This window comes from Cololabis saira, chromosome 8, assembly GCF_033807715.1.
Source record: "Cololabis saira isolate AMF1-May2022 chromosome 8, fColSai1.1, whole genome shotgun sequence".
NCBI lineage: Eukaryota > Metazoa > Chordata > Actinopteri > Beloniformes > Belonidae > Cololabis > Cololabis saira.
In genome coordinates this window covers 16,815,587-16,843,043 of record NC_084594.1, presented here as the reverse complement: position 1 = coordinate 16,843,043, position 27,457 = coordinate 16,815,587, and the positions used below count along the sequence as shown (strand labels likewise).

Below are 27,457 nucleotides of genomic sequence, written 5' to 3'. Positions count from 1 at the left end.
CATCTGCTTTTATTTTGTGCTAAAAGACATTTTTAATGAAAATAAAAATAATGATAATCTTATGCAGCACGGTATGCTATTCACTTCTAGTAATGTCAACAAGTTCAATTAAAAGTACATGCAGAGGCTGTATAATTAATCGAGGCTTCTCAGTCCCAGAGCCTGTAACCTTATGAAAAAAGAGAAAAAAAATTAAAGAAATAAGCAATTCAGTGATACCCATGCCTTAATCTCACCCTAGAGGTAGCCATGAATGTTTCAGAAATGTGACACCCCCTTCAAGTGAAACAACTGGTACCAGCACTAATTGAAATTTTGCATGCAAAGTGACAATGCCTGGGCCCTCGGCAGCATGGATTAAGCCCTGAATAGGGACAGATTCTTTGTGAAAGCCTACTGTGGCGGTTGGCGTACAGGCCAGCTCCCTGCATCTGCTGGTTGAGTGGACCGAGAAAACACTGGATCCTATACAGTTGGTTTTTTACCTTCTTATCCCATTTCGAAACCCACCTCTGTGTCTTTTTACTCATCCCACAAAAAAAACAACCAAAAAAAAACAAAACATAATTCTTCCATGTTGCACGCACATATTTATTCCTTACAAAACATCTCCATTCAAAATCAGCAACGGAATTTACATATGAAAGCATCTTCCCTAAACTTGGCAGGACTTAATAAACATAACAATCATACAGTGTGCTGAACTATCAAGCTGTCCCACATTGAGATTGAAAGGTATAATACAATATACAGTATGTAGGTTATTAAAAAACAAACAAAAAAAAACCCAACTTGGCCTGTGTTTGTCAGTGTTCAACTGAGCGAACTCCAGTTTTCAATACATAGCTGAAGGAATGCAGCGAATTTTGAAATGCAATCAAATCTGGCAGACATTTTTAAAGACTCCTTGCTGTGAGCTCATTCTACCCAACGTCACCATCCTCTACAGTGGATTTTGCCCCATTATGTTTCCTTCAAGGAAAGAGAAAAAAGAATGTTGTATCAAAGTGATTTATCATTCTACTGACTCCAACAATGACTTGCATGCAAGTCTAGAGGAAAGCTGTTGTTGCATCGTAGCAACAAGAAACCTCCCAGAAAACGTTTGGACAGTATAAACTCAAACATCACAGCCGAAAAAAAAAAGGAGGGGGGGCGAGAGCGGAAAAGCCAAATGATCCATCTTGTAAATCTCATCTCCTCCTCACAATGCAGTCTACTTCAATTCTACGGCTGGAGATGAATCTGAAAATTTCCACTCAACAGAATTAGATGAGTGCTGCTGTTGTTAGTTGAGCTGTCAACTTAGCACTGATTACAATGAATGGGTAAGCTAATGAAGGGATAAATCCACTGTGTGTTTTCAGAGACATGTTTGACAGAGCTGGGCTAATTTCTTTGGCAGAACTACATCCATTATGTTTTATTTATTTTTTTCAAGCCGGTCTGTTGGTGTTACCTAAACCGGGAATACGTGGTATCGACTTACATCAACACCAATCAACGATTCAAAGTTATTTTGCAGTCCACAGGATCAATGAGAACAAAAAAAAATGGTTGGATAACACGTATGGACGAATGTGATTTAAAGATAGAGAGGTGGAATGTACTGCAGTGTGAGGCACTGAGGAAAATGGCTGGAGACCCAATTCAAATGTCAGTGCTTCAAGGCCAATTTACAGTATAGTAGCTATATAATGGTTTGTGGCGTTGACACATTATTTGTAAAATTATACACTTGGGACACAGCTGTGATTTTTGTTAAGTTCAGCCGGAGTTTTAATCCTCTAATCCTCTCCAGCATGGCTCCTGCCTGATTCATTGATTATTTGTATAACAAGTAGCCCTTTTATGTGTACTCCCCAGATATGAGGTTTATAAAGATCAACAGAATTACAACTATTCTTCACCAAACCTTTCGAAGAGTTTTGCCGTTCACTGAATAATACACATTTTATCTTATCAAGGGGGAAACGCTGCCAATAAAGGAATGATGTAAGTCTGAGAAGATGGCGTTCACAAACAAAAATAACAACGGAAAAAAAAAAGAAGTCCCTTCATTAAATGCGTCACAATGATCCACTCGAGGGAACGATTTCCGTTGCATGTCGGGATTTTTTTTTTTTTTTCGGATTAGAGCTGCAGTGACCTGTTTTTCAACTCTTTATTATTCCTACGCAAGCCATCCTTGCAACTTCATTGGACAGCCAAGTAGGGTGAGTCACAGGGTAGATTCGAGATGGGGAGGGGGCTGAATTCAGTTGGCGACAGAGTAATCCGAGTTCCGAATCATAAACTGAAGAACCACAACCGAAAGGTCTTTGCGACGAGCATCGTCCGTTTCCACTCCAGCGATAACAGAATTAGTGTTAAACCAGCAGGAACTGTATTAACACGCTGAAATTGGTATTTGAGCTACATGCTGGCTGATGTTTGAAAAAATATATTACCAAAGCCTGCAATGAACAGTACATTTTACAAACAGGACCAACAGAAAAAGTGGCCTTGTTTGCATTTCAAAGATTTCGAGAAAGTAAGGAGAAGTAGAGCACTGTAAGTGTGAAATTGCTGTTATTTTTGGCAATTTTCATTTCCTGCGCTTCCCTTGAACTTGGACAGAAAAGCAGGGGTAAATAAAAGTTTAAAAAAGCCTTATTATAGCAATTTAGAAATCACAATATTGCTGATTAAAAGAAAACAAATTGCTGGAAATATGCGCATAAACATGGGATGATGTTACACAGACAAACTAAAGCATACTTGTTTTTATCACTGAGTTTATTTTACATCAAAATCATATTTAGTGTAAATCGATGCGCATTACCTTAATTAAAAAATATCATGTAAAAGTGACTATTTAATTCAGATATTTTTAACAAACTAAATTATTTTTTTTAAATATGTTTTGACTAAATATTATATTTTAATATACTGACTTAAAAAATAATGAATTTATGAATTGTATAAAAGGTATTTTTTACATAATTCCCTATATTTGTAGACAGACTGAGTCATGTGTATGTATACATTTCTAAAATAATGATATTGTCTACTGATAAATACTACAAATTAAAATTTTCAACTATTAAACAAATATTGAATTGGTTGTTGAATAATGTAATTGAAGCCGGTGAAAATTACCTTTTAAAGTTTTGGATTTGTGACTGAGCTGAATAATTCCCTCCATGAATACATATGCTGTTACTGTAGTTAAAAGTCTGCTCCGGTTATATGGTCTGTCCTGTCTGCCGACCTGTGTGTACAAATCTGAGATGCTACATGTTCTAAACACCAATCTTATTTTATTCCCTATTCCCCTATTTTATACCCTGTTTTTCTTTTTGTTGTTGCTGCATTCCGGTGTTGCATTTGGCTTTGTTTTAAATTACGTCTTTGCTCACGCTGTAATTACGAGGTTAAGTTAAACTGACCAAAGGAAGAAGACACATTTGTTTTCTGAACGCAGCCTGAAAATAGTAAATGACTAGGCTGACACTTTCCACTCAAAGGGCAAACTGAGTCCATCTACTGAAAATCACCTGCAAATTAAATTCATACATTTTACTGTGCAACAGTGAAGCCTTTTACATTAAAATTAATTTGAGAGTATGAGTAAGTCTCCTCCATCTGCATCAGGATCTTACATATTTCAATGCAGAACGATGCATGGTGTCACTGTGAAGCATAGATGACATAGTCCTGTAAATAATGACTGTTTTCACCATTCAACCTGCTTCATTGTGCGTTGAGCCTTGCACGCTGACTGATGCCCTTTTACTGCTTTTGCAAAGCTTTGCGTTCAACTGAATGCATAGTGACCTGAGCCTTTTGTGAGTGAAAACCAGGGGACATGCAGCTTGTGCGTTTGCATATTTATTCCCAGTAAAGCTTCAATGAGACGTCCTCGATTGCTTTTTTCTTCTTTTTTTTTTTTTGTTCACGCTTTCATGGGCAACTGTTTGACAACTGATGGCGACACACCTCCGTGGACACAGACGCTCGAGTCCAGGGCTGCTTTTCTAACCTAACCTTGCTAAATGTGCACAACCAGAGTAGCTTTATTCCGTAATTAAAGCCATTAATGTCCGCTGCGCCAAGTATGAGATGCTGGAGTGTGTTATTGCGTCCCACTGAGCGCACTTTGTCACGTTTGGAGGTATAAACGACACCGCAGAACACATTTAGATACATAAAAGGAGAAAAGAAGTGATTCTTTTATTTTTTTAATCAAATTAATACAAATAACATCAATGTTATTAATAATGATTTTAATTATAATAATAATAATAATTTCAAACAGCGTCAACACACGCGCTTTGTCCCTAATTGAAGCCGGCACGAGGATGCGTCTGTTACACTGGGATGGAAAACGGTGCCTTACCTTCAATAGCTATTACGGCCGGTATGGTCCATAATATCCATAGAATATCCATTATTGGTCACTTAAAAAGTCCAGACATTCAAATGAAGTAGGTCCCGAAAGCCATTGACAGATGGAGCAGAGAGGTGGGACTGGCGGTCCGTCTCCTCCAGCAGGGCGATCCAGATAGCAGCGCAAAGGAACTCAAATCTGAACCAAGTTTGGGCGAAACCAAACAATCGCAGACGGAGGGGAGCGCCGACTGACGCACGCACACATCCCTGCAATTTTACGCTACATTAAAGTACTCTCTGTTCTAAAGAGCAAAGAAGATAACTATGTATATGTAAATGACGGTAAAGAGTTTTTATTAAAACTACCATAGACTCAGAAGGTCGTGAGGAGAATCGTGCATCCCCTTCAAATCCACTTGAATTCGCCCCGCTGTCAATCACTGACAGGAGAGCAGTCAACACGGCCTTACCTAGGAGTAATTAAGTGTTTAGTTGCCGCGTATAAACGATGGAGCAACTTCTTTCTCCCAGCCAGCCACACCGTCAAATTGGTAGCTGGGACTTTGGATATAGATTGTTCTTTTATCAGACAAACCTCCCATTTGTCACTGGGATTCGCTGAGAGGTTCCCACGGCTTATAAACACACTCTTGAGCTGACTGTAACAGGTGACCAGAACACGAGATGGAAAACAACGTAAGTTTAACATTTATTTCCCTGTTGCATGCATGCATGCATATATATATATATAGATATATATATATATATATATATATATATATATATATATATATATATATATATATATATATATATATATGTGTGTGTGTGTGTGTGTATATATATATATATATATATATATATATATATATATATATATATATATATATATATATATATATATATATATATATATATATATACATACACACACATATATATATATATATATATATATATATATATGTGTGTGTATATATGTGTGTTTGTGTGTATATATATATATATATATATATATATATATATATATATATAAAATACACATGCACAATGCATGTGGAAATATATACGTATATTATATGTATATAATATATATATATGTATATATATATGTATATTATATATATATATATATATATATATATATATATATATATATATATATATATATATATATATAATATACATATATATTTCCACATGCATATTATTTATATAAAATACACATGCACAATGCATGTGGAAGTACCTAACAAATTACTTAATTCACTAATTTTCCAGATGGTGCCTCTTAACCAGTGTATGTATAAACCAGCAAGGAACTACTGCCTACATGAGCTCATCGTTTTTGAGTTTTATTTAGTTTGAGAGGTTTTTTTCATGTCACACATTCAATTCTTTTAACTTCCTGAAGCTGAGCTCAAAATCAGCTTACCATATATAAAATGTGACCGAATGGGCCTCAGTATTTATTAGTACATCTAAACAGCCAGTTATTTTCCAGTAACAGAGCCAGGGAAATAACGTTATAAAGTGAAATGTGGCTTCCCCTGAAAGGCAGAACTTTTCCTTCTGCTAATCATCATTAAAAAAAATAATTAATAGCTGTAATAATGGCACGCAGTAAGTAAGAATTGGCATGGCCCAAGAATTATTTATATTGAGCTGTGTTTTCTCTAAAGTGATTTAAGTCAGCATGAATGAGTCTGGCAGCCTTATTACTAGCAATAATTTTCCCCACAATCAATAAAAATGTAGACATTTCAATAGTCAATAATTAATTTAACTTTTATGAGTTTCCTTTTGTCTGAGAGAGATTACACTTTACAACGTTGTCCCTGATACTTTGCATTGGATCTGGAATTAATGAACATCTTGAAAACTACTGTTATATTTTGGAAATTTAGTCAAAGCAATTTATTGCCCATATCCTGCTCTTGCAGTTGTTGGTAAAATTCCATGGCCTTCATAAATGTTCTCTTAATGTCCACAGACACACACACACAAAAAGGGCTTATTGGTTCTTCTACAACAAGAGTGAGAGAAAAACCAAAGCTGCGATGCACGTGTGCTGACGATAAATCTACCATGTAGAAGAGAACATAGGAAGAGCGGCCTCCTGGATATGAAATTACTGATCCTGGCTGAAAAAAAGAAGAATTTATGATAAGTAGTTTGTCGTCAAACATGCCTTTCTTATTACAAGCCGTGGCGCTGTGGCTATACAGCAGGACTCTCATGGGTTAAATGAGCCAGGCTGATTTATTTGCCTCCACTGGGTTGGACTGTATTGATTCCAGGTCACTTGACTGGCTGGCTTCAGATCATGTTCAGGTGACTTCAAAACAGATGGAACAAAACGGCATGGCACTGAGAAAGCAGCTTTTCCTCTCTGTAATGAGTTCCATACAGGCCCAGCATTAGCATTGGTTGGAAGTGAAGCAAAAGATGAAGAAAATTACAAACGTGCTCGTCCTTGCCACGATATGGTATGATAGATACGAAGCCTGCTGTGGGTGTAATAAAATATTTATGGAGTAAAGCAGAACAGTCTGAATGTGACAGAAATCCTCTCATGTTCGTCTGCAAGTCTGTAATCTGGTAAAACCAAAACACACACGGCAGTAACGCTCCTTAATACAGCAGCACCGTAACAGCTCAGTGCGCTCTAACACTGACCACAGCAATAAAAACAAAACACACCACACAATACACGCAGCAAATTACCTGCAGATTACTCCTGAATCATACAACGTACACAAAATAATTATTTTCTTCTGTAGGTTTTAACTGGTTTAATGGTTTTATTATGGTAACAAGGCAAAACTAAATGTTAATACAACTATAAAGTAGTCAGTAAAATTTTCATATATATATATATATATATATATATATGTATATATATATTGTATATATATATATATATATATATATATATATATATATATATATATATATAAAAACGGTTTAAAGCTCTAACTTTTTAGACTATTTAGACAGTAAAAACCTCTTTACATAAACTTACATTTTACTATTCACATACTGTATCACATTCTTTTGTTGTTCTTATATTTACATATCATAAAATAAATAGATTTTTCATCACGATTACATACATAAACCTAGCAGGTTTGATGTAAATGAATATTACATCAACATTATTTCTGATAATTTAATGTAAAAACATTCAAAAATGTCATTTAATAACAGAACATAGTTTAAGCCTGCGGGAAGAATTCAGCTTTGGAAATGTTGATAGTATTAACGTTGCTTTTTGTGATTTCTCAAACCAAATCTGAAAGTTATTGAATGTGAAATATGTGCTCATAAGGAATACAATCAATTGAACATATATTTTATCAAAGAATGGCTAAAGATTCAAATACAGATGCTTGAATAGAAAAACATAATGTGCAAAAATTCATTTCACAATTTAATATTTATTATTACCAAAACGTTTCCATAATCAGCACCAAAGTTTATATAAAAAAAAAATATATATATATATATCTGTCAAAAGTCACAATGTAAAAATATATATGAAATGCAGAACCACTGGCAGAGCAAAGAATAAATAAACTGTAGGATTCCCATACCAGATCTGTTTACTGTCATTGCTTCAACGCTGCCACCTAGAGTTTAAAAGCTGAACATCCACACAAGGCGGCCCACCCATCCATCCATCATCTATATACCACTGATTCCTACGTGGAGACACAGGAGTCTGCTGGAGCCGATCCCAGCTCTGCTCAGGTGAAGGCAGGCCGGACAGGTCGCCGGGCCACATGTAGACAAACATAATACACTCCTTCAGGTGGTTAATTTAGAGGTACTGATCAGCCTAATGCCAATGTTTATGGGCTGTGCGGAGAATCCAGTATCTGGAAAAAACCCACACAAGCAGGACAAGTGCATAAAAGCTCCACAGTGAAAGACCCGACCCGAGATTCAGAGCGGGAGCTTCCTGCCAGTGAGAGAACAGCGGTAACCACCGAGCCGCCGCCCGCCCTTCACACAAGCCTTCATATTAAAAACATTAGAAACTTCCCCCAAACACATAGTCATTCCTTAAGTTATTTGTTTTACCTTCAAATTATTTTACAAGCATTATACTTTTTTTGCAAAGGTATTTAATATATTTTTAATTCAAAATACATATTTGCAATTTAAAGATGAAAATAAAAAAAATTGTTAAATAACCTTAAAACAAGAATGCAGTTTTTAAATAGAAAAGAAAAGAAAAGAAACACCATAATGTGTGTGTTTATTGCTAAATTCGGAATAATCTTTCGAATATAAAAGAAATGCACTAGGTGTAAAGCAATTGATTGTTTACTCAGAGATTATAAATTTGGCCGAAATGAAAACAATCGTATACATAAATGTTCATTGGTGCAGAACTGCATTAGAAAAATATATATTTTAGTTACATTAATGATTTTTGCAGAGATATCATTTGACATCTCGACGTGATTATTTACGCACATTAATTTTAGTTTTAAATATAAACTTATTTGACCCAAGGCTATTACAAGAACCTGTCACCTTAAGTTAAACAAATACAGAATATTCCTCTGTACGTTTGAAATAAAGTTTGTGAACAGTTAAATAATTCCAGCAGTTGAAAAACTATACTTTTGCAATTTTCTTTCCTCGTAACTCACTCTGTTCAAAACAACCACCCTAGTTTGGAATCGATTTCACTTTGACTCATAAAGAGCAGATGATGTTTTGTTCCCAGTCGGCATCAGCAGCTGGGAAAAGAGCTTGAAAATAAAGTGGTTTATTCTCCATAAATGATGGTATTGCTGATCCCTGACCCTGTGCTGGGAAACGGCTATAGGCTCGTCTAATCTTTAGAGACCTTTGTGTGGATTAACCTTAGCGGAGACCGCGTCTTCATAGGCATCCACAATCAGTTGGACTAAACTTTGTCCAGCACAGGAATTCAACTTAACTTGGATAGTCCAAGTTTTTAAAGATTAGTGTTTTTTTTTTGTTTTTTTTTTTTGTTTTTTTTAATCTATTTGTCTCGTCAGAGAAAGCTAACGTCGCTCTTGTATGCTCTTTTACTATTCTAAATTAAGTGGAACTGCCAAATTTTTTTTTTTTTGTGGTTTCAAAAAGGAATGTATTTGTTAAGTTGAGTTTTGTAAAAATTGAGCTTGCTACTAATCTTTCCTGAACAGTCTTCCCTACCGCACTGCTCTCCAGCACCTTCCCAGCAGACTGGATCACCCATGCCAAAAATTTAATTCAATCCCACTAAGAGTTGCTTGAGCTTTAATTAAATAGACCAGGAGCCTTGGCAAGATTGTATTTTCTGCCTTGTTAAGTGAACTTTACTGCCACTGTAGAATGATCACTATTGGGTTCATAAAGGAGATACGATCACCAGAGTCCCCTCCACTTCTTTACAAGAAAATAATATGATTTTCAAGCTCAAATCTGTGTTCTCTTACACAAAACGAGATGAAGTGAAGACTGCAGTCAGAGTTTTCTTTAGTTTATGACAGGCTACTGGCGTGCAGTTAAATAGAAATGTCTTTGAATGGTGTACGCCTGTCAGAGGGCAGACAACACTTTTTATCGTCACAATAAATCTAAGTACTGTTGCAGTAAAGAGTAGTTCAGCTGACAGTCATGACGAAATGAATGCATTGATTTAATGGCAGTCATCAATCATGGCTTTGGTTTTGTATGCAACCATCTTCTAATTGATGTGAACTGTTCACATAAATCTGCTGCTGTGTGTTGATGCAGCAGTGTTGTTGACGTTGTTGAGGTTTTGCATCCCCGGATCGAAGATGGTGTCTGTCTGTAACACAAGCCGTGTCGTCGCTACATGTGTTACACTCATCATCCAATAAAATGGATCGTCTTGCTTTTACGTTAGAAGTGACTCCCTATATAAAATAACTATTTATATACGGGTGATCTTGTAGCTTCACTTCAGGGAAATATCTTCTCTTTTTTTTTTTTTTAGGCCTCTAAACGAAAGCAGCCAAGCTTCAAAAGCTGGAAATGATCCTCAGATTTCGTCTGTTGAAGGGGCTTGTTGTCGTCTAATAAATGTATTTCTCTCAGGGAGAAATTGTGAAGGAAATGTGTGTGTAAACACTGTTACATGTAAACCCAGTCTTATTTATACGGGGTCAAGCTACGAAATAAGTCTACCGCTGCTGCTGTGGTCTGAGCGGAGCGGCGTGCACTTTACGGACAGTTAGGAGTCGAATCCTCTGCAAAAGCATTTGTCTGTCTGTTTGTCTGTCAGCAAGACAAAACTAAAGCTACAGTTCAGGTTTCATGATGGTGATGAACAGGTGGAGCGTGGCCAGCAGAAGAGCCCACTAAATTCTGCTGTAGATCCGCATTGCTCAATAAAAGTGCAAAATAAACGCCAGACTTGGAAGAAGATGCATTCTCCAATTGCTTGCTTGTCTGTTTTTCTATTTTTTTTTCTCTCCTTTTCTTCTGTCCATATCCTTATTTTGTAATCAGACCTGCTGTGACCTGATCTGATCTTTGCTTCTTTTGGGGGTTCAATTTTTTCAGATTTTTTTTTCTTTTAAATTCCGGGAACTTCTTGGTGTTTTTATTTTGTACTTGTGTGCCGTGTTCAATTAGTAGGTCAGTCAATCGTGACCATTTATCGTGACATTAATAAAAATAAATATATTTGGGTTTTCTAATAGAATCCGCATGAAATAAAATGTACTGTAAATATTTTACTTGGCATGTTATGATCAAAACCGAGCTCAAGGATATCTCCTTACGGGAGCAGAGCCAGACTCCTGGACATGGCGCGCATCCTTATCTCTTCCCCTCCTCTCTCTATCTAGACTCGCCAACACAGAGCAACAGATGGAGGTGCACAACAGGATATAACCACTAAGAGGATTCCTGTTTCTCTGCCCGTAGCTCTGGACTTTTTCACAGGGACAAAGTCTTTCATCGTGACCCAGCTCGATTGGCTTACTGGAACTGATAGAGTCGCTGTTTAAGCCACTACACATGTTGACCTGCTCAGCGAACAGACATCCCCGATCGATTCCGTCGTGAATAACGCTGAATTAAGTAAGTAGCTGGGATTAAAAAGTGCCTGTAGTATCTCAAGTCCCTGAACTCTGAACTTTCACTCAGAAGCGTTAGATCCGACTCTTTATCCACGAATGGCCGGATTGGCTGGTGTCAAGTCTATTACCTGCGCAGCCTGGAATAAAAACGTTAAAGAGAGGGCATTCACAGAAAGCTGTCATATTCTTTTAAATGCAGTGATTAAATAAAGATAAATGAATGTAACTAACAAGATTATTTTCTTATTTCAAACAATGTAATGTACTTGAAAATAAATAAATAACTAGTTATTTATTCTGTGGCAATTGTTGAAATAAAGACAATAAGCACCTTTTCTTGTTCTCTTATTTAAAGATTCAAGAGGTCAGGGATTATCCAGCACATATGAAGATCAGTCCCATGTTCGCAGCCTCAGTCAAATGAAGGTCACAGAGTCAGATCAGCAGAGATAAGGTCATACAAATCTGATAATTCTCAAAACCTATTAGCTGAAAAGTATCTACAAATGTAGCTATTAGCTCTTTAGTGGTTGCATGGTTTATTAATAAAAACATGCAAGATTTGATTAGGTTTTATGAAGCGCGCTGATGTTGATGTTTTGCTTTATTAAACGGCGGCGTCTTTTTTGGAGAGTTTTGTGCTTTTCGAAGCCTTTTAGCCACCGTTGGGGAAGGGAGGGTCTGAAATAAAAAGCAAAGAGAAATTCAAGATGGCAACAAGATTCCACCTATAAAAAATTCATTGCACCGGCGTGTTTCTAATGGCTCAGAGGGTCTGATGACACGCTAACCCCTCTATTCTGAAAGGATTCGCATGACAAACTGGACATGATTAGCGGCTGTGTGTTTGGGTCATTTGTGCTTTGTGGGCAAATGGACATTAAAGCACGCGTTGGCATACCATAATGCTTTGCGGCAGAGCCGAGTTCATCATGCATATGTACTGTCTTGACGTAAAATGAAATGCGCATGCCATATGAGCCGACAGCTTGTGTTGCATTTGTTCATCAAAATTATGTCCACATTAGTGTGTTTTGTTTTTTTTATTTTCAGCGCAGTGTGCCGGTTTTACTAGATTCCTCTTTGCTTATGAATTTTCCCATCTTGAAATCAATTAATTAATTTATTTCTTCTTCTATTTATTAGCGGATGATTTAAAACAAATACAAATCCGTAAAGGTGAATATGAATTGATCTCAAGCTTGAGTACTCCAGTAAAGCAGTAATAAACCGACAGACCTGTAATGATTTGATTGGGGTGCAAATGCTGTTTGAAAGCATAAAGATCATTAATTTAGCTTGGTTGCTGCTCTAAGGGATTTTACTCTTTTTATTGTGTTTTCTTTGTATTTAACCTCAACCTTGAGAGGAAGCGGGGTGAGAAACTGTGAATCTCCAAGGGGAGCCAATTATATTTTCTCCTGTGTTCTCTTCAATGTAATGGCTGAGCAACACAATCTTTTTCTACCCTCTAAGTGTTTTCTTTTCTCGGTAGACTTAGGAAAAGAGGTTTATTTTTCATAGGGACCATTGAGCTGACCTCTATTATTTCTTATCCTATGAAAATCTGACGTACAAAAGTGCTTTCCTGTATATGTGACAGAAGCTCAATACTTGAAGTAAATCATGTGATTCTGAAAGTTGTTTTACACATCATAAGATAAACATTGATCGCCAGCTTTTGGGGTTTGTGTGGTGCAGTTTTAAGTGCTGAGGCAAACATTTCCCCCCGCCGGTCATCCTCCTGACTTCAGCCTCACATGAAGCCTATGCAGTTGGTTACATGGTAACTTTCCAAACCAAATAGCTCAAGGCAGGAATTTTTGCTTTGCAGAATAGCACACATTTGTCACCGTGAACCAGGGTTTGTCTGATGGTTTCCGGACGCACAGACTCCCAGACGTGGCTCAAGCTGCCAAGCAAAGGATAACGATTTACGTGTAGGAAAGCATTTCAAATGGTGTGCAGAGATAAAGGCAGCATACAAGAGAAGGAGCTGTTGGAGTAACTGAGTATAATGAGTGACACATGCTTGTGTGAGGTCGCTTTGCGTGTTGGTTTCCATGTACGCATCGGCATACATGCAAATGTCGTTGTGCATAATTTTCTGTGTGAAGAGAAGAAACAGAGGGAGCAAAAACTGTAGAACAGAGCAGGGAAATAGAGCAGAAGAATACGTGCCTGACATAAAGAAATCTTGAATAATTCTGCCTTAAGATGTGCAAGGGCTGCAAAGAGCAGAGGGGAGTATCCAGAGGTCGTTCCCATAGCAACCTTTGCCCAGGGAGATCACTGACCGTCCTGCCATGTAGTGCAAGCGGGGCACAGATTGTAGGTCACATATGGCACCAGCGATCCAATCAAGCCTAATCTGGCTTGACTTGTGGGTTATAAATTATACTGGAAAGCTGGTTTACACTCTGGCTTAGCTCATCAGCAGGCTCAACCGTATGATAACATCTATGTTAATGGAAACATGATGAACTGACCCATTAAATGTGTATATCAACAAATATATGTTTTGTCCTTCACCGGGGAAGACAAACAGCTCAGGAGTTTCAACTGCCAAGCCTAAAACCACCATTATGAAGATTAATTGGTCAAGATGAATGCCCTATATACATGTTTCTATGCACATATGCCCAGAATGTAACACACAGTTAGCCGCATGCAAAAAAAAATGTTCACATGCCATCATGGTTGTTGTTCTCATACATCCCTCTGATGATCATGTGATTCACTTAAACCCTACAGATTTGATATCGCTGTACTCTTCCTGATAGACTTGTTGTATACTTTTGCAATTTTACATATTCAAAGCATTACTTTTTTTTTTTTAAATCAAGTTGTTTGGATTGATTGATAAAAGTCCATCCTTTAAACATCTATAGCTCTATATATTCCCCTAAATAAAAACATAAAGTACCCTTTACGTTTTTATTTTAGCCTCTTGAAGACATTAAGGACCGGGGTTTTAGAATGCCATGTCATTAAGTGGAGAATTAATAAAACATCAAACTTCTATTTTCTTTCTTTTACAAATAAAACCAATGTCTTTTTGAAATGGTTTTGACATATTTGAAGGCACATGTTATTAATACTTTCAAATAGATGCTAAGTCCCTTAAAGCACCTCGTGAAGGTGTGAGAGTAGACGGTTGCAGCCGTGCAGCAGCCGTGCAGCAGACACACGGGCATGAATGATTTAGCGGGGCTGGAATACTGGAATACTGCTGCTTGCTAACGTCAAATAGCCCTGACAGTTTTATGTGTCTCTTTTAAAGAAAAGTTTCAAGATGCACACACATATACTCACGAAAGACACCCCCCCACTTTACACTGACAAATCATGTGTAATGTCAGCTGCATCATTTCTCCATTCTTAAAACAACTTTATGTCTTAGTAAAACTGTGATATGTTTATGGAGAATTATTTTATGCAGTAATGGTGCAGAGGAAATATTATTTGTCATATAAGTCTCTCCAACTCTTATAAGTCATCTCGCTGTGTATGTTGTGTGGCTGCACAGACAGATTGTGATGTACAGTAATACAAAGTTTCTCTCTCGGGCAATAAAATTCTTGTTATATTTCCCAGTATAATTCAAAAAATCTAGAAGGTGTGAATTTAAAATAGCATTTATTATTAATAATGAAAGAATAAGAAATGACTTGAGGATGAAACGTCTGTGTGAGTATTGCATTTTCCTGTTTTTTGTAAAGAAAATAACATAAATTTAGCAGATGTTAGTTTGGATAGCCAGCTCTCTGTGAATGGAGGTCGACCTGTGTCGGCTAGAAAATGACTCCTGATCGCCAGCCGTCTCTCCTGCTCTATCACCGCCCCGTGGTTCGTGATTTCATGAGTGAGCTGGTAATAATCATGGCTGACTGGATTTTCACCTTTTTTGCTGAGATCTATAAGTGAGGGCACATATGGGACTGCTTGAGGTCTGAAGTCAAGGAAGTCTTTGCATCTGCTTTTCATTCCTTTATCTGCTTCTTTTTACGTTTTCAAGATGATGAAATGGCACGTTACATGAGGCAGGATTACAGTAATTCCCGTCCAAATGTAAAAGGTGAGTTTTGAGCCGTACAAAGTTACTCCTCATCTAGTTTTCATGTTTTGTTGTGTTTTCGGAACTCATAGAAAGATACTGGAAAATAATAAGAATCTTTGCGAGACCACAGATGTAAATGCACGGTAATTTTACACATCTTGAAATGTTCAAGAGAAGAATAAGCTATGAATAAAAGTGTATTTGATATACAGGTATCATATCACCCAAATGTAATTCATAATAAATTTTGATCTCCTTATTAGGTTAAGTTTACAGTGGAAGCTCCGGTTACTTGTGTAGATGTTTGTCTAAAACTGTAACACAATCAGAGTCAAACAAAAAAACTGAACTGTCCTGATTATTTTCGCTCAAAATCATCCTAAATTCGTTAAAGCTTCAGTCATTTAATTTGGCTGATTTATACCTGAACAAAGACAAACATCACTCTAATTAAATAAAAAGAGAGAGGAAAAACTCTCACAGCGCCCAAAAGTGATTGACAAAATTAAGTTAAAGTACAAAACATTTAAAAAACAGTTATTTTCAGAAAAGATTCAAGATATCAATGAAGATTTAAGTTTAATTTCATTTAATTTAAGTTTTTGTGGCAAGGCTCTAAAGGCTTTTAGTTATTTTAAAAGAGAACATTTAAAAATAAATTATGGAACATTTATTTTCTATGAATATCAAATTACCGTTTACTTTTACAGCTCAGTGGTTATGTGTTAAACTTCTAGTGATGTCTGCTCTTTCATGAAAAGATGTAGCTTCTCTGAGCAGGATGTGGTTAATTGATCAGTTGACTTGGTTTGATCATATTATTTTTATTTACACAATTTTTTTGTTTTAAGTCAGTAAGAAGTTTACATGTTATTTTTAACTTGGTTAGTCTATTTAATGGGCTGGAAAAAAGTAATTTATTCATTGGTTTCTTGAGTTATAGCCCTCACTTATTATAAATTAGAAACAGAAAAAAAGGTAAAGTAATCCAATATTGTATATATGTGTGTGTATATATATATATATATATATATATATATATATATATATATATATATATATATATATATATATATATATATATATATAATTTAATCATATTACATTCAGTAGAGATGAGATTAGATAAGGGCATGATTATATTATAATGTAATACAAAATGCAGTCGTATTCTGGGGAAAAAGTGGATTTTTTCTATTCCTAATATATTGATTTCCTGTGACCAGACTGTAAATAAATAGTCAAATCTAATCCTTTCTTTAATTAAAGCTGAACAGATTCACAGAGAGGCTAATGTGGCAGTGCTAACCTTATGACCAGTGGCCATCAAGTTCAATCGCGTCACGTCAGCCCAGACAGCTTCTAATTCTCACAGTGTCCTTCTGAACTGTGCAGCTGTATCTTTAAAATGTCCTCAAGGTTCAGTGAGCTTGATGGAACTTTCTGGTACAGTCAAGTGCACCCAGCGTGAGTGATCGAGCCTTTTCTTGTTTCTGAAACATGCAATGTTCTACGTCTCAGACAGCTTGTTTCAGTAAAACGGCCTATTCCGAGCGCGAAGAGGAGAGGTACGACTGCAGAGAGGAGCAAAAGGTGACAAGAGCGGAAGTCTGACACTAATGCAGTTTGAAATCGTCTGTAATGCCCTGTTTCTAAATTGGAAAAATTGACCTTCCTGGTAGAGGTGACACTTCAGGATGTTTCGCAGGCTAAGTGGAGGTTTGGGAGCAAGCTGCAGCTGAGCATGAAGGCCGGGCAAATATTTCATGAGTAATTTAATATCTGGAACAGTGCGCTCTTCACTCGGGACGCGGGCCCGGATATAGACAGTGATCTGGAAGGAAGCGGGGAGGGGTGAAAAGAGTCAAAAGGGCAGACCAATGCGTAGTTAACACTGTACTGTATCAACTCTCTTCCAAGGCTGCTCAAGAGATGAGGAGCTGCCATTAACCTAAAAACCTTTCATCTCCAGGACACACTTCTAATAATCTACTTTACCGAACTGGGCCATTCCTCATTATGTTTAACAAGTAAAGCAACTTCTTTTTAAGAAGACCAGTGTCAAGTAGAAGGCTTCAAATTGATCACCTTATATGCATTTTATCCTACTTCTCTTATCATATTAATGACAGGATTGAAAACACGTACGTAGGCACATACTCACTATGCAAGTACATTTTAAAACAAGCAGAACAGCTGGCTTTTAATATCAGCCGCTCTCAGATTTAAATCATGCAGGTGACAATGAATTTAGTAGCATAAAAAAACGAAAATAAAACACTGAAAATATGTTGCATGGAGGACAAACCTTTGAGAAACTTTGCATAAGTGCATCAGGCAGGAGTAGATTAATTTAAAGAGATAAAACTAAAAATGAAAATTTAATTAAGTAAAAGGACTGATTACCCTAGTTCTTTGTGTCTAGATAATGTAGCAGGAGATGAGATATAACATAAAAATAACATCTGTTTCCCTCTTACTGTCTAAGTAAATGTAAAGAGTAAGACAACGCAAACATATTCCATTATTTTTTTACATACCAGAGCGGGGCTCCACTTCTCACATGATACCCTGCATAAAGAGGGAAAAGTTATATATATAACTGTAGGTAGTGCTTAAAGATTTCCATTAGTAATGCATTTGCATGCTCGTACTTAACATTTGCAAAATTTAGATAACATTTGCAAAGAGCTTCTCTGCTAATTTTGTGGATTTCAAGGTTTTAAAGTAAAGGTTTTCAGTGTTGTGGTTTAAAAAAAAAAGAAAGCTGCAGTAAAATGGATACTGAGCTTGTATTGGCTGATTACAGATTTACATTTTTATTTTTTACTTTTTTTATAACATTAGCCAAACATTCTCTTTTGTGATTGTGTTTTCTAAGTAGACAACGTATGACACCATTTACAGTTAAGTGGTGAAAAAAAATATTAGAAAAACCACACACTTGTACACACAAATTAGCATTATTGGATATCTGTGAGATTCTTCCATATGGTGAGGCAGCAGACGGGTTGTTCAGCTGCGAGGAATGCTGTTGTGAGTGACAAATGTTTAGCTCTTTGCCTATTCATTTATTTGCTTGTTTGTTTTTCCACATATGCTGTTGTTATTTTTGTCCACATATAAACAGTATTGCATACATATATTACATTTTTGATGCAGTCCTGCTGTCAAAGGCAACTCTCAGAGCATCTGAAATTCAACCTCCCTTTAGTGTTGTGCAGAGACAGTGCAACATAAATCACGTAATATTAGTCGTAGAAGTTCGGACGCAGAGGCCTCGGTGTGATGACAAGCCGGCAGAATATATTTGAGTAAATGTTTGTTTGGTTTTGCTCAGTTAGATTTAAAGTGTTGTGATGATGTAGCATATAATGACATTGTTTGTATTTACAGTCAAATAACATTTCGATTATTGCAACTTCTATGAGCGATAATAATTTAATATTCAGAGAATAATTCATGGAAATCCATAACATTTTAAGCAATGTAACCTGAAATATTACTGAGTCGGATACGGCTGTCAGCACTTGTCTTTGGGTGAAGGATTATGTTTGACGATGAATGTGAGCAACATCAGCAGCTAAATAATTTACATTTTTGTGTGACCATAATAAACATCGCCTGACTTATTAGATTATAAACAAAAACAAAATGTAAACACCCCAAAAATATTTAATGCTGAATCTTACAAAATGATATTTTTTTTCCCTTTTGTTAGAGCCATTTGTCATGTATAGAATGTGATTCATAATTTAGATTTTAGAATGTTTGATTAAGCATAATATTAATAACTGCAGCTTTCTCATTGGTTGCATATATGCCACGTGATGTACGTGTATTATTGCTTTTTTGTGAAGCTATGTAACCGAGAGAGCACACTAGTTTTTGACCGTGCTTACAGAGAATATTGTTTTTCATATAATTGCACAGTTGTTTTGTTTTTGTTGCTGAAAGAAAAGTTTTTCACTAAACTTTTGAAAGAAGAACACACACTGTGACTTTTATTTGAAGTACGCGTCAACTACATGCTCGGAACCATAGCTTAGTGTGCTTTATCAGGAATTAGACGGAGCCACACTAACATAAAGTCAAAAACTAGTGTGCTCTCTCGGTTACATAGCTTCACAAAAAAGCAATAATACACGTACATCACGTGGCATATATGCAACCAATGAGAAAGCTGCAGTTATTAATATTATGCTTAATCAAACATTCTAAAATCTAAATTATGAATCACATTCTATACATGACAAATGGCTCTAACATAACCTGCCCCTAATTGACTAGGTTAACTACATATCAATTACCAAACACAAACACATAGAGCCGTTGTCTTCTCTACGATAAACTATAAATCCTTTTTCCACTTTTCTACACATTTGTATGATGGAAAACAATCAGGTATCAAACTTATTCAGTCTCTTATGATCTTCATAATGCCTCCTCCAAGAGACATATCTTAGTAACAGGTCTCTCTAACATGCTTACAGAGAATATTGTTTTTCATATAATTGCACAGTTGTTTTGTTTTTGTTGCTGAAAGAAAAGTTTTTCACTAAACTTTTGAAAGAAGAACACGGACTGTGACTTTTATTTGAAGTACGCGTCAACTACATGCTCGGAACCATAGCTTAGTGTGCTTTATCAGGAATTAGACGGAGCCACACTAACACCTTTGTTGGTGGTCATTTTTCCTGAACTCTTACTGAAGTTACATTTGTATAATTTAACAAGAACAGGAGTCTCAAAATATAACTCTCTGGAGATTTTTTAAATTCTGATGGATAATGGTTAGAAACAAAAGCACATTTATATCTTTCTCGCCCACACCTGTGAACCTTCCCGACTCTCCTCCCGGACGGTAAACACTGAAACTGGCGGTACAGGATGTGACTGGGGTCCGACACAGTTTTCTTTGTCTGTCGGATGATTGCTCGGAGAACTCATAGAGAAACCTTCCCAGCAGCCTGCTGCTCTAAATGAGCGAGCTGGGACCTCAACTGCATCGCGAAATGACCATACCAGTCCGTCGTGCCGTATCTTATGATACTCTTCGACACGGCCTGGTCAAAGACGACCCAAATCGTCCGGTCCGCTCCGAGGACTCTGGGTCTGTCCAGAAGGTATAAACACTGTTGGAGTTTGGAGGAGAGATTTTCCACATGTGGCCTCCAGCAGAGAGAGTCATTATTGTGCACACCCAGATAGCTGCATGACTTAACCTGAGTAATGGGCTCGATGATAGATAGCAACGACAGAAGGAAAATGGATTTTACAGTGATATAAAGTAAAAGATACTTCTCTTCTTTCGAAATGTCCCACGATATGGACCAATGGCATGAGTCAACTAGACTGGTTATAATCCACCCAAACCCTTTACAGTATTACAGTATTCAGTATAATCATTACCAAAGTGGGACTTTTGCACAGATATTCCACTTTATTTTGATTTACGTAAAAGTCCTTGAGGTGGAACAGGGTATTTTTGTTCTGCCTCGTGAGGAACTAATGGAGGTGAAAAAGAAAGAGGACGAACTCTGTGGACAAGAAGAGGCCTTGAGAAGAGCAAAGATGTCCCCATGATAGCATGATACCAAACTCCAGAAGAGAGCAGTAGTGAAAGAAGTACAAATCCTGAGTGAAAGCAACATCAAGATGAAGGATTATGAGAAGCTAGAAAATACCAAGGGTTGAAGGAAGAAATAAAAAAAAGATGTGGACGATGAAGGCACGAGTGGTGCCAGTGGTGAGTGGAGCAGTTAGAGCTGGGACCGCCTAGCTCAGGGGTCGGCAACCCGCGGTTCTAGAGCCGCATGCGGCTCTTTAGCGCCGCCGTAGTGGCTCCTGGAGCTTTTTCAAAAATGTTTGACCTTTTTTTCTTCTATTTTTTCTTCTTTTTTACCTTTTTTTCTTCTTTTTTTCTTCTTTTTCCTTTTTTCTCTTTTTCCTTCCTTTTTCCTTTCCTTTTTAATCTCGACATTTTGACTTTTTTCTCGACATTTCAACTTTTTTCTCAAGATTTTGCCTTTTTTCTCGACATTCCGACTTTCGCCATTTGCCTTCATTCTAAGGCTTATACAAGACTTTTCCTTTCCTGGCTCCTGGAGCTTTTTCAAAAATGTTTGACCTTTTTTTTCTTCTTTTTTTTCTTCTTTTTTCCCTTTTTTTCTTCTTTTTTTCCTTTTTTTCTTCTTTTTCCTTTTTTCTCTTTTTCCTTCCTTTTTCCTTTCCTTTTTAATCTTGACATTTTGACTTTTTTCTCGACATTTCGACTTTTTTCTCAAGATTTTGCCTTTTTTCTCGACATTCCGACTTTCGCCATTTGCCTTCATTCTAAGGCTTATACAAGACTTTTCATTTTTTGCGGCTCCAGACATATTTGATTTTTGTGTTTTTGGTCCAATATGGCTCTTTCAACATTTTGGGTTGCCGACCGCTGGCCTAGCTGGAAGACTGGTCCAGAGGAGAACAGGGACAATAAAAATACCACGTTGAAGTCAGGCTCCAGCAAGTTTGGGTTTTTTCTGCTGTTGGTTTGTTTAGTTTTTTAGGTGAGGAGTTAAATTGGGGCACAGGACTAAGTTGGATGTACCACTGTCATTAGTGTATCAGTGCGACTGGAAGGCAATGGATGACTCTAGTGGCAACTGGTTTTGTGACTCAGGAGTAACGCTTTACCGTGATGAGGTGCAGGCCGAGTTTAGTGTGAGCAGGCTGGGATTTACGAGAGAGTAGGGTGAATATTCTTTGATCTGAGAAGATAATCTATTATAAATATTATGTCTGTGCTTACAAAATACACTTTTCTATGTTCACTTCAGTTCCATACTTAAGCAGGATTTAGGCATAGCTATTACATCATCATTTTCTTTACATGAACAACATCTTACTTGAAAAGGATATGGTCTTTCATGACAGCATCTGCAGCTCCAAAGCCTTATCTTATACACATTGTTCAGTGTTAGAGCTGCCCTTGCAGATGTGAAAGTTACCCACGCCATGTGCAATTATTCACCTCCAGACTATCACTGATGCGGGCTTTTGATCCGTGCAGACGTAGCGAGCCAGATGGTCTTGTTCCTTTTTTAGCCCAGAAGACAAAGCAGCCACAATTCCCCAAAAGAATCTGAAAATTTGATATGTGAAACCACAAGACAGTTTCTTTCTTCATCCGAGCCCATCTTGAATGAGGGGCGGATCGGCTTGACTTGCACGGGTTTTCTGACATGCTCCTGAGCCACCGCGGAGACCTCTACTCAGAATCTGTTTTAATGCAATGCTGCCCGAGACCCTGAAGATCTGCAGATGACATCCATTCAGAGGTCCATTATGGGCTTTCTCCAGTCTCTCTTTATTATTTGATGGTGTTTTGTACCCTGGTAGTTTCTCATCACTATTATTTAGAGAAACCCTAAAATCTTAATGTCAGCTTATTATAATTTAATTGTTGAACACACACAACCGTGTAGAGAACCCTAAAAAAAGAAGAAAAAAAAATCAGAAACTAATATGATTAATTTAAAGTTGCCAGTAAATATAAAAATGTGCCCTGGTTTGGGTTACAAGATTGTTTAAAAAAAGAAAGATTTTTTTTCCAAACAGTAAAACAGCAAAATGTGATTTAAAACAGTCATAATAATTTCATAATATTAATACTATTTAATATCAAAACAATGTTGATCAAATATCACAGAAGTGACATCATACCTGATGTTATTCATAAAGTCTAATAGAAGCTTTTCAAAGCTTCAACTAAACCGTATATTTCCTGGAAAAGCACTGATATGATTAATAGCATGAACAGCATTCCTTTCTATTTAGACGTGCTCGACCAAGGTCCTGATGACGTACAGTGTGGCTCAAGGCATACCGGGATTCTTCCTGGAAAGAGATCATTTATTCATTAGTATGGCCTGAGCTTCTGCTAGAACAAATGAAGATGTCCACTGGGAAAGCGGCCCGCAGACACCGCAAGCACCCTCTCACTGTGTGATTTCTAAGATAAGAGCTGCGCTCTCTTCTCTCAAGTGGCTCATGATGGTGTGAAACTGCTGACGTTGAAATCGATCGCTGTCAACACAGTGCCATTTCCAAGACCGCAAGGGGCGACTGTGACTGGCAGGAAAACTTGCAGACGCATGTCTCCGAGGAAGATGGGTGGCGAGGACAAGAGAAGAGGATTTGCAGATCTACTTACATTTAGATGAGGCTGTCACCTCTTTGTGTCAGGTGTCTTTGGGATGTGATGTTATAGACATGCTCGATCTATAGACTGTATAGAGAAAATATTGAAAACTACACCACATGCTGCTGAGGAAATATCAGGCAAAATGTTGTGTATGTATATTCAAGCATGTGGTTAAAATCTGAAATGATATTTTTGATTTTTCATGTTTAGTTTTGCAATAAAATGTGAGCTAGATCAACGGTTCATCAAGATAGATGTGAGCACAGATGAAACTGAATTTATACATTTGGGTTTTACTGTAAAGTGCAAATAACACAACCAAAAAAAACAAAGCCAAAAGCCTTGGCACAAGTAAAATGCAATTTAAAACATCAAGCAATAATTTTCCAATAAACTCTGGGTCTTTGAAATGTGAGGCTTTTTACTATTTCAAGAAATTGATGGTTCAAAAATAATTGATACTTTAAAAAAAAACCTCTGAAGGAAAATCTTGGCAGGAGGTCAGTGACATGAGTGGGTTTGAAAAGAGCGCCTTAGCGAGGGAAAGTCTCTTAGAAAGGAAAAAGAAGGGTGGAGGTTTACCAATCTGTAAAAAAGCTCCAGATAGTTTCAGACTATCCTTACCCAGCCTTAAATAGTGAAGATCTTGAAAGTCTCATCAGCTGCAGTACATAATAGTTCTTCTGAACCTGGGGAAATCTCTGCACATGGGTTGAAGTGGAAAAATGTATTCTGGATGCTCAGGATCCTCAAGACCCTCAGGCATTGTTTTGTAATAGAAATCCGTGCATGGGCTCAGGGACACCTCTGGTCTATGAACAGTCTATGAACAATTCACAGTGTCATCCACAAATGCATATATATGCATGTACTGTACATATATATATATACATATAGAGCGGAAGCATTTGATAGGACTGGTCATAATTATTTGTTCTCTGCACTTAGTACCTTTGCCTTTGGGAATGGTTTCATTTAATGGCCAGTTGGTCTACGTTCCTACCCTCACCTACCGTCATGAGGTCTTGGTAGTGACGGATAAAAAAAAAAATTGTGGATGCAACTAGGGATGGGCGGTATGGACTAAAAAATTGATCACGATAATTTCTGGCATTTATCCCGATAACGATAAAAATTACGATAGAAAAAATACCAATTCAACTCCACCTTTTTAACTATAAATCTATCACCACATTCAGTCTTTGGAGCCCCCAAAACACTGCTCTAAAAGAATACTAAATGCTACTAAACTACACCAATTAAATTGAATTGATAAAAAACAATTAAATTAGTACACCTGTACTGCAAAACTGTAATTACTCAAATGAAACAAGTTTGAAATGTAAGAACAGATTCAACATTTATTCAAACTGCATGGCTTAAACAGTGGGATAACAGTGCAAACAGCAAAAGTACCATTGTCCTTCAAGTTTTCTTAGCTTATAAAATCACAAAGTAGAAAAAAATACAACCTGATAAATAAAGAAACAGGAAACGGAGCCATAATTCAGGCTTCACACAAAAACGTCATCAACGGGAATTTATCATTTATACAGCGAGATGACAAATTCTTACCGTGGGGAATTTTTTTGACGGTATATCGTGTACGGTAAAATATCGCCCATTCCTAGATGCAACAGACAAAATGAGTTCCCTCGCAGGCTGTCTGGGCCTTCCCTTAGACGTAGGGAGGGGCTCAGAGTAGAGCCATTGCTGCTCCACATCGGGAGGAGACGGATGAGGTGGCTTGGGCATCGGGTTAGAATGCCTCCTGGATAACTACTTAGTGAGGTTTACCAGGTCCCACTGTGGGGGGGCATTGGGGAAGACCTAGGACACAGTTCAGGGACTATGTCTCTCAGCTTGCCAGGGAACGCTTGTGGATCCCTGCAGATGAGCTGGACAAAGTGGCCAGGGAGAAGGAAGTCTGGGCTTCCCTGCTTAGGCTATTGCCCCTACCCATATACAGATGATGTAAATGTATTTGTAAGAGGATTCATTAAGACACTAAAGTACAGTTTGAACATCTATGAAGACTTCATCAGCTCGAGCAAATTGGGCAAAACTTGATGCTTTTTTTTCCTGGCTGGGAATTGGGAAGGGAGGTTGTGGCCCATATTGCCTGAGAGTGGAGTTGGGATAGGCGTGGTCTAGAAACTCTTGTTTTGTTTATGACGGGGTCTTATGACCTGTTTATTTGAGCAATAAGGAGTTTCAGAACCAAAACTGGGATGGTAGGATGGTTTAGGTTTGGGCTCTCCCTTATTTCTCTGCGATTGATAATATTTAGTTTTGAATGTTTCACTTTAAAAGAGGGGGACATGGATGATATTTATATTAAAACAAATCTCTCTTTCTTTAATAATGTACTAATATAAATATGGAAATATGTAGGTCCATTATTTATAATATATTATTTATATATCAGCCCATGAATGAATGAATGAATGAAGTTTATTCAGTCATTGCAACACAAAACAACACCAAAAAAACATTGTACACAGCATTAACTTTTCATACAAAACCAAAAAAATGTGTTGCACAATAACTGAAAAGGCATAGGCTGAAGCAAAATGCTTATAAAAGCCTATCCTATAGTACCAACTTTCTATTTTTGGCTACCAACCTCCAGAAAACCAAAAAGAGAATAGAAAAGCAAAGAAACAACAAAAGGCAAAGAAACAATAGAAAAGCAAAGAAACATTAACAGATGGTCAATTGCACTTATAAGCTTCAAAAATAGCTTTACAAACTATTTTCTTAAATACAACAAAAGAATGACATGTTTTTAAATTTATGTTGGCATCATTCCAGAATTTAACTCCAACGATGGAGACACATCTCCTTTTCATACCTTTTTTAGCCATTTGTACTGTGAAATTACAGACACCTCTAAGATTGTAACGAGTCTCCTGAATTGAAAAGAACCTCTGTATTGGGTATGTATTGGGCCATTAAAAACAGAAGCAACATATGAATGCTCCCATGCACTGAAGAAACATAAGGTCTTAAAGGTTTGATCATCATGCGACATTTGCTTATTAATATGTCTGTGTGGACTTCAGTTAAGCTTTGATTCATTCTACACTGAATAATCAAATGTAAGCCGAGACCCAGTTCGTGCTTTGTTCACCCTATGTGCTTTGTGGTTTTGGGTTGCTGACAGCCAATACAGGATAAGACAAGAGCTCGCGCCTCTGCAGCTTGGAGCCTCACCATACGCTGTGGCTGCTTGGATCCGGAGCATCACCCAGGGGTCACGAAGAGTTTGCCCCTCTGAACTCTCTGATGTCAGCTGAAGCATGAACGCGTCGATGCTCGCACCCCTCGGGCACTGGGGCCCACTAAATCAGCATCAGGCCCCATGAACCCGACGGATCGCCTCCACTCTGCAAAAATGATGAGGGACATCAGTTGTTGGCTGAGGCCGATCAAAGGGCCACCCACAGTGATTAAGCTTGGTAATGGTGGTGAGAATCGACTGCTGTGAGTGTGAGACGGCATGGCTGAACTAGGATGGAATAGACACAAATGTAAACATTGAATGACCTCTTTTCGATGTTTGATCTGACCTTTAGGCTTTGGTTAGTCACATGTCTTTACACATATTATTACGCTCACATAAAAGAAGCTTATGGTGCCTTGGACACAGAGCAACTCCTGTAAGTCCTGAATCCCCTCATTCCCAATCGCCTCACTCTTGTTTTGTTTGTTTGTTTTTTTGCTTTATAAAAATGCAATTCCAGTTCTATGTTG

General features: G+C 37.3%; 2 protein-coding genes across 5 annotated transcripts in view; one reads left to right on the top strand and one right to left on the bottom strand.

Annotated features, from left to right (window-relative positions):
* ephb2b (eph receptor B2b) overlaps positions 1 to 4,532 on the bottom strand; it is a 149,868-nt gene extending 145,336 nt beyond the window's left edge. For all 4 annotated transcript variants that reach the window (XM_061726942.1, XM_061726944.1, XM_061726943.1 and 1 more), the window contains exon 1: positions 4,382 to 4,532. In XM_061726942.1, coding sequence (XP_061582926.1) covers positions 4,382 to 4,433 — 52 coding nt within the window. In that variant the 5' untranslated portion in view covers positions 4,434 to 4,532. The remainder of the gene's footprint in view (positions 1 to 4,381) is intronic.
* A 347-nt stretch (positions 4,533 to 4,879) lies between these two features.
* lactbl1b (lactamase, beta-like 1b) overlaps positions 4,880 to 27,457 on the top strand; it is a 69,213-nt gene continuing 46,635 nt past the window's right edge. Inside the window, exon 1 of the mRNA XM_061726939.1 lies at positions 4,880 to 5,070. The gene's annotated coding sequence lies outside the window, so the exon portion shown is untranslated. The remainder of the gene's footprint in view (positions 5,071 to 27,457) is intronic.